Source organism: Oratosquilla oratoria, chromosome 41, assembly GCF_046742065.1.
Source record: "Oratosquilla oratoria isolate Oo_2021 chromosome 41, ASM4674206v1, whole genome shotgun sequence".
Lineage (NCBI taxonomy): Eukaryota > Metazoa > Arthropoda > Malacostraca > Stomatopoda > Squillidae > Oratosquilla > Oratosquilla oratoria.
This window is the reverse complement of record NC_134817.1, coordinates 1,808,842-1,817,622: the sequence shown is the minus strand read 5'-3', so window position 1 is coordinate 1,817,622 and position 8,781 is coordinate 1,808,842. Positions and strand designations below refer to the sequence as shown.

The 8,781-nt window shown below is 42.2% G+C and overlaps 1 protein-coding gene across 1 annotated transcript; it reads right to left on the bottom strand.

Moving 5' to 3' along the window:
• Positions 1–576: 576 nt before the first annotated feature.
• On the bottom strand, positions 577–7,194 carry LOC143020882 (fructose-bisphosphate aldolase-like). Its single transcript, XM_076177754.1, has 5 exons — positions 7,037–7,194; positions 3,272–3,488; positions 1,495–1,860; positions 1,145–1,327; positions 577–1,040 (listed from the first exon to the last, which is right to left on the bottom strand). Exons 2-5 carry the CDS (start codon positions 3,473–3,475, stop codon positions 702–704), a joined length of 1,092 nt encoding a protein of 363 aa, XP_076033869.1. The 5' UTR covers positions 3,476–3,488; positions 7,037–7,194; the 3' UTR covers positions 577–701.
• Positions 7,195–8,781: the final 1,587 nt, after the last annotated feature.

Here is an 8,781-nt window from a genome sequence, read left to right as displayed (position 1 = left end):
ATTACAAGAACCAATAGACAGCGAAGCTACCCATTCTCAAAACTTGTCAATCCCCCTACCTCTATCAAGTGCAGCCTTGTGGGGCTTACACTGTCTTTGGACTGGGCCCCAAAACCTCCAACTGCAACTGTATTATTAGGCTTTGCATGCATGGAATACTGACATTTGTAACCAAGCTCTTCTCCTTACAACTCAGCTGGTGACATGAATAGTCCCATATTGATGTAACAAGACAATCCAAATTTTCTTTCGAGATCCATGGGAAGTTCAAAAGAACACTGGAACTGCAGGGCTTCCACTTAGCAAAACTCGAGGCAACAATTTATTTGCTCAGTTCAAGAGATTGATCGACATACAAATTTCCAAGGCTGGAACCATTCATTGGGCAAAAAGTTGGGAAAAAAATCAAATCAAATCAAAGTAAAGATTATCTTTCCTTTTTTGTTACAAACTTGTTCAGGGTGTGGACCAGTGCCTTAAAGATTTTAGTATTGACTGCTGGAGACCATTACTTGGTGGTGTAACTTTCTTCAGTTACAAGACCACATAAAATACTGGATGAAAAGATAAAACAAATTCAATATCACACGGTTTATTAAAAAATAAATTTATAAATCCTATATGGGAAATCCAATCACATTCAAGTTCTAAAATGGGTCCATCCATTTCACCCGACATCAAGTGCCCACAGGATAACTAAATTAGTACTGGTGGTTCTTCACGAAGAGGTCGGTCTGACCTGCACTTCCTGAACATGACCCTGCTGTGTATTTGCCAACAGCAGCAGCACCATTGGCAGCTGCACGCTTCAGGAGCTCGTCCTGCCCAGCCTTGACATTTGTACCAGACCATGCCTTCAGGGCTGATGCCTGGAGAGCACGTCCATAACTGAAGGTCAGCGCCCAGGGTTTCCTGGCATTAGACGCCTTGTTAATGCAGTCCAAGTGGATTGTAGCCTCTTCCTCTGTCTGGCCACCTGACAGGAAGCATATGCCAGGGACAGCTGCAGGTACAGTGCGGGAGAGAGCTAGGGTAGTAGCCTGAAGAAAAGAACAAACCATTAATAAACATATTTGTGATGAAGACCTGGCTAAAATGGTTCGAGTTCCACCATATGTCAGAAAAGTGGGGCACAGTGCCTTACCTCTGCAGCTTGCATGGGGGTGTACTTAGTAGGGCATTCCTGACCAGCTAGGACCATGTTAGGCTTCAAAAGTGTGCCTTCAAGGAATACATGATGGTCATTCAGGGCCTTGTAGACAAAGGAAAGGACAGTTTCGGTCACCTTTTGGGCGCGTTCCAAGTCATGGCTACCGTCCATGAGCACCTGAAAGCATATACAGCAATTTAATATTTCCTGAACACTTACCATTATTCCGTTACCATCCACAATGTATTCCTGTTCATTAAATAGGTTAGTTATAGGCAATGCAGTCTCCAAGCAATTCATGGCCATATTTAGAAAACTGAAGCCATTAGCTACAAAATACAGACCTCTGGTTCAACAATGGGAACAAGCCCATTCATTTGGCAGATGGAGGCATAGCGTGCGAGGACATTAGCATTCTCCAACATTCCCAGGTAGCTGGGGGTGTTCTTGCCGATCTTAAGCACGCAACGCCACTTGGCGAAGTCACAGCCATCCTTCTTGTACTGTGCGCAACGCTGAGACAAGTCATCCAGACCCTGTGTGGTGCTCTCGCCCTCGGAGCCCATGAGGGGGACAACACCCTTGTCGACCTTGATGCCAGGGATGATGCCCAACCTCTTGATGAGCTCGATAAAGGGAGTGCCATCATCAGCCTTCTGGTAGAGGGTCTCGTGGAACAAGATGACGCCAGAGATGTTGTTTCCCAATGACTGGAAGGCAAGGAAACAAGTCTTGTAATCCAAGCTTTACAAACTAATTATAATACTGTACCATGTAACACCTCCATGAAAGACTGCCAACAAACCACAATCAACCAACTAAAATAACATCAACCACAACCCAATTTGAGTTACAGACTAAAATGTTTCATGCAGTCAACACTTTAGGTCCTCAAGTGAAAACCCTATGGAACAGGTCAACATTTTGATCAGATGTTTTCTAAGCAGACTTCCATCCTCATTTCCTGCTAACCCCTATTCCTCTCATACTATACTTTTTCAGTCTTAATTTTCAAGAAAAGCACTGGTCATTAGCAATGATATGCAGATACTGCCACCACACAAACTGACACCCAAAACTATCACATGCACAAAACAGCACAGGCTCAAACACTGCAGTTTATGACCTTCAGGATTATAAAAGATAAATAATTGCAAGATTCCCAATCTACACCTAGTGGTATTAGGTTGTAGGTATTGTGCACGAGGGATCAAGATTGCAAATAACATAACTAACAAGACATGAACAGTTAATTTTTCAATGGCCAATTCATATTTTCCACATTTGTAAACTACTTTTTTCCATGGAAACGGGGAGAGGAAAATTGACCAATATTACCGAAACACTAAGATGAAACACATATACATACGTTTGCATATACGCATGCATGCCCATACATATGCATATGCACATTCATAGCACATACATTCACATATACAGTATACACACACGGCGGTCCGGGTTCGAACCTCACCCAGGGCCGAATAATTTCAGTATCGTTGCACTGCGGGTTGTTACTCGCAACTCTCGTGGGCAGGAGTTGGTGTGTGAGCGTGTAAGGTCACAGCATTACCCATAGATCAGTCACACGAGCTCTCTTTCGGGAGGGAAATAGCTGTCGATCCCGAGTCCAACACGTGATCCAAGACCATAGTTAATCACACAATACATAAATACACACACACACACACACACACACACACACAAACGTACATAAACGCGCGCGCGCTGACAGACACACGCACGCGCGCTGATACTGACATGCACGTGCACTGACACACAAACGAACGCGCACTGACACACGCGCGCACGCGAGCTCTGACACACACGCACACACGCGAGCTCTGACACACGTACACACACGCGAGCTCTGACTGACACACACACACACACGCGCGCGAGCTCTGACACACACACGCGCGCGCGAGCTCTGACACACACACGCGCGCGCGCGCGCGAGCTGACACAAACACGCGAGCCCTGACACAAACACGCCTACGCATGCTGTGCGCGCTTACGCGCGCATAAAACTTGTATACGTACACACACAAGCCCCCAAAACAACCAGATTCAAACTGATGGAGAAGCGGTCGCGCCGCCAAGGCCAAATTCCTGCCGTACCTTGTCGGCCGTGAACAGGAGCTGACGGTACTTGCGGCGGTTGTCCTCCGTGTTCTCCAACCCAATGTTGCTCAGGCGCTTGCCCATGGTGCCAGTGGACTCGTCGGCGGCTAAGATGCCCTTGCCAGGAACCACGATGGCATTAGCAATGCGACGAAGCTCCTTCTGGAGTTCGGGTGCGGGGTAGCTGAAGTAAGTCGTCATCTTGGTGGTTGATCTGCCAATAAATTGTAGTTATCAGGGACAAGTCGGACCCGCCATACACAACGTCTTCGTTGCATCTTTAGTCCTGTTCCACTGGATGGGCAACATGCTTGAATACTACCTACTTTGCATTCATCATGATTACACAACAGTTATGAATAATAATGAAGTATATGGGACCTTGGAGTTGGCTAACACGACCAAATCGGTCTGGTTCGGGGGATCAAGACTAAATAATTATTACATTTATGTAATCTAACGATTCCTAAGACTCATGGCCAAGTAATAACATTTGCCAGATACCTTAGCTTACTAGAATAATGTTAAATAGTATAAAAAAAGAACTAACAATGTGTACTGCAGTACGTTTTCGCAGCAGAGCTGGAACGAACATGGTAGCACTGCGCGTTAACGTATCCGAAGTTGCAAAAATATCCATGTCCTGGCGATAATTTATTCAATAGCGCTGAAACCCGAAACCCACAAACCTATCTAGTTTGAATTCTTGGGTAACTCACTGAAATAGATTCTAATTATATTTTAGAACATTAAATTAATAGCCTCCCTATCTATAAAGTAAGCAAGCACAAACTTTCCCCAACATACAAAAGCTCACGTTCTGGCCGGGTGTACCCACTACCACTATCTCTGACTTGCTTGACTGCTTGGCGGCTTACCCCATACCCGTCCCCAAGATACAACCTCCACCTCCACTCACCCACACTTTCCGCACGTGTAGGTTTGCACTCCCTTAGTAACAGGCCCAGAAAACCTCCGTATTCACAGAGCGAGCAAATCTGCTGGCCAATAATCTAAATATACCCTTCATTTCGAAAGATGGAGAGTGGGTAGAGGTGTTTGAACAAGCTGGCATCAGCCAAAACCAAAACATTTCATTGGGCAGAGGTCATCGTGTACCGAATCTCCCCCCCCCCCTTTTCGACAACCAGACCAAGTTACGAATTTGTTTTTCTGAGATCATATGACCATACACGATACGGCTAGTTTCGGAAAGAAAACTTGTGGGCAACTTATTTACTTGGTCGATCCCGATAACGGACAAAGGGCACTTCGAAAGGTCGCCGACATCTGCGTTATTTCTACGCGCTGATATCGCAAAATTTCAGGAATAAATATTTTTTTTACAGAATATAGATACTTAGAATTAGGGGTAGATCTCCAGAAGTGCATACCTAAGCGATATCAATAGAAAATGGTTTTCTTTTTTGTAAATGATAACGTATTTTTAGTGGTGGAAAAATGCTAAAAGCGATACACTATCTACAACTAGAACGGGATGCCGTTTTGTTTGTTGTAAAGAACGTCAAGTATAATAAATTGGTCTCGCCTAACTTCCTATGGGGTAGGCATCTAGCATCGCTAGAGGGCATCAAACTAGATTAGACCAATTCGTTAGACTTCAGTTAGTTCGTCTTCAACAAAAACAAACGTCTTGAAGCTCGTGAGTTGTAGCTAGTGCATCTGTTTTAACAGATTTATTAGTGGATTTCCGCCACTAAAAACGTAAGTACGTTTATATATTGTAATAAAAATATACAATATTTAATATAGTTAGGTCTACGCGACAAACGAGGTAAATACAAAAAGTGCACAAGTCACCAAATATCAGTGGACAAGCCAAAAGGGGCCTAGCCATTGGTGACGCGGCGTGCGCGGACCGACACGAGCATGATGCGATGGCGCAGATTATTCTTATCTGTACAAATCTCTTGGTTTTACAAGAGTTTACGACACACTAGCTTCACACCAGAGCTGTATATATATTTTTTTTTTAGAAGTACACACCTACGCGATATAGCATTAAAATTATTTTGTAAATTATAATAAATCAACGCAATAAGTTTTTCTTGACGGAAATAAAAAATATTTCTAAAAGCAAATATACCACCGAACGAAGCTGCGAGCATAGAATCAAGACGCCATGTTGTCTGTCCAGTCAGTGTTGTTTGACGATGGTTTTCATGTGCACCGGGTGTTCAACTCCAGGTGACGTTAATAAGCACTGTTACAAAGACAATTGGGCTTCCTTCAAGCTATGCGACAACTATTCTCCGAAGTCCAATCGAGTACTTAATCAGGCCGTCAGCATCAGCTTAGGATAGAGTAAACAAATTTATCCTTTCATTTCTTCGACCTCAGCATCTATCAAAAACATGGCCTATCATTCATCCGCAGCGACTTTTAGTAAATCTGTTTTAGCAACTTTATCAATTTCCGCCAAGAAAAACTTATGTTGATGTATAATAAGGTAAATGTTCAGTTGTATATATGGGATGGGCGCGATATATCAGAAAATCATCATGTATAAACGTAATGTGCAGTTTTCTTGGCGGAATTAAACAGAAGTTGGTAAAATAGATTTCGTAAGTAACGAAGTCGCGTCGGACGAATGGTACACGTTTGTTATGATAGATGCCAACGTCGAAGAAATGAAAGGATGATAAATTTGTCTAACCTAACCTAACCTGTATTTAGTAAATCTGTATCTGTAATTTAAGGTCATCCGGATCGTCGTCGTCACGGATGTTGGCGGCCTGTTCAATCACTCTCTTTGTGGGGTATATATATTTTTCGTAGCTTGAAGGAATGCATGGATTTCAGCTCCATAGCACTCCTTCAAGAATATATACCTCGCGAGATACTGGCGGAAGTACAGAGGGTACCATGCCTCAACTGGACCGGGCAGACAACACTTGACAAGATGGCGTCCCGATCCTATGCTAGCGACTTCGTTCATTAGTATATTTGCTTGTAGCAAGGTATTTTCTATTTTTATTTCCGCCAAGAAAATCGTATATTACGTTCATGTATTACAATTTACAAAATTAATATTTAATTTTCCAACGCTATATCGCGTCTATGTACAAAAACTAAAATACCGATTATATTTCTATTGCTATAACGCGTAGGTGTGCACTTCTAAAAAGTTCGCTGTGCACAAACTTATTGGGAAAAAAATACAGCCTCGAGCAGAATTTGAGGTAGATAACATCTCCAAGGTCAAAAAGAGAGAGCGGGAACTTTCTCTCAAACCACGGCCTATTGAATCTCGCCTGAGCAAGTGTGCACATCGTGTGCGAGAAATTCTGGCTTCATATGGACGGGACCTTTACCATTTGAAGCAGATAGTAGAGTGCGAAAAAATACCACATTTTTACATAAACAAAGCGTTATAAGAGAGTTAGACTAGACTGTTGCGTATGTAATTACAGCAAATTCGAGGTGTACGATGGTAGGCACCGCACCGTGCGTTAGGCATCAACAGGTGTTCTGTATACTGTGAATAGAACACCTGTTTAATATAACCATTTCCATATTTGTGTTCGGGTAGCTTTAAATACTAGTGTAAACGAACCTCTAAGTTTCAACGCATTTTAATCCTGCCAGGAATTATAACTAAACATGGCATTCAATTAGAAAAAAAATATGTATTAATAATCGAGATTAGTACTTCACGTCGTATTAAATTTCTCTTTTTATAAATTGCAATTACCTGCGTGACTACCATTAAAGACTGATTAACACTGCGCAGATACTTACATTTGGCGATTGGAAGGACCCTAACTTAAACCGTGTGACACTCACAGACGACGGTGACCGACTGGAACGAAGCCGCCGCCGTTAAGCTTTACTTCGCTTGTCTCACGTACTTCCACCCGGCTGTTACCAAGGGCGTCCACGTCAGCTGAACGATACATTTGCTATTACGACTTATTTCCCCATTCCCTGTTTTAGTTGTCTTTTAAAGCTTTACAATTTTTTTTTTTATTTACACACCAGAATTTCGTTACATTTTGATTCTATTAACCTGCGATGAAGTGGGATATTAAAATCTCTCATCATGAAACTACATGTAACATTTTGGGAAAAAGTTTCATACTTTATGCCATTCTGACTACGTACCAATAGCAAAGTATTCTGGTCAAGATGAAGAGCATGTTTACCAAATAAATTGCACCAAGTCTCGCCTCTACGGGCTAGTTGATAAGGTTGATAATTCCTTGAACAACTAGGGTGTGTTGGAGGCGTGTTCAAATCTTCAAGCTGATTGGCTGAAGCAAAAACATTGACCAATCAGAAGAGAGGACAGAGCCAACACCCAGTACATGCCTTAAATCCATGGGATGGTGAACATCGTCGGCGAATGAGAAAATACAGTTCATGTATACATATATACATACATATATATATATATATATATATATATATATATACATATATATATATATATATATGTATACACACGTGATATTTTATTCATAGTAACATTCCTTTGTATATTCAGTTGTATTTATGCAGCGCAAATGTGGAAATGGTTGTTGCCCATGCTTTAGCGAATAATTTGATATGGGAAAAAATCGCGAGTTCTTCGAATAACACTCATTGCGATTAACCATGAATCCACTGTTGTTATAAAACATCACCCTAAATGGGAACCACTCAACATTTACAACACAGTACTGTGGAATTTATATAGATATAAACATAAGGATTAAAACTGACAAATAGGAAAAAGAGTACTATGCTAATGCTGGACTGCAGTAATAATCTATTCTGCAGTTGTCACTTCGCAATGTTACGTAAATTTATGTAAGCATGAACCAAACCACGCGAGACAGTGTTGTGTAAAGATATAGTACAGTAGAACACATACATGGATGTAATCCTGTGCGAACCGCACTATTTATATATATATATATATATATATATATATATATATATATATATATATATATATATATATATATATAACCTACACACACATGCGCGCACGAGTCGTGGCGCAGTGGTAGAGTTGCCGACTGCCTCTATGGCGGTGCAGGTTCGAATCCCGCCCAGAGCTGAAATAATTTCAGTATCGCTGCGCTGCGTGTCGTTACTCCAACTCTCGTGGGCGGGGAGTTGGGTGTGTGTGTACGTGTAAGGTCACAACTTTACCCATATATGAGCTCTGAGCTCTCTTCCGAGAGGGTAAAACTGTCGATCACGAGTCCAACACGTGATCCAAGACTATGGTGAATCACACAAACACACAGAAGAAGGTGAGGAGTTTACATCAGGAGGCATTGAGTAGCTGCGGCCGAGGCCAACACCCTTTGCCCTATTGTACGCTGAGATTGTTTGGGCAGGTGGCATTTAAGGGACTATTAATACACGGACAAGTTTTGAATGAACTCGCAACGTTTCGTTCCATTTCGAGCGCATTTTGCTTACGCACACGTGGTTTTCTGTCATCTGAGCGTGCTCAGCCTAATGTAATCACTGCTGATGGCATTCCAGTATAA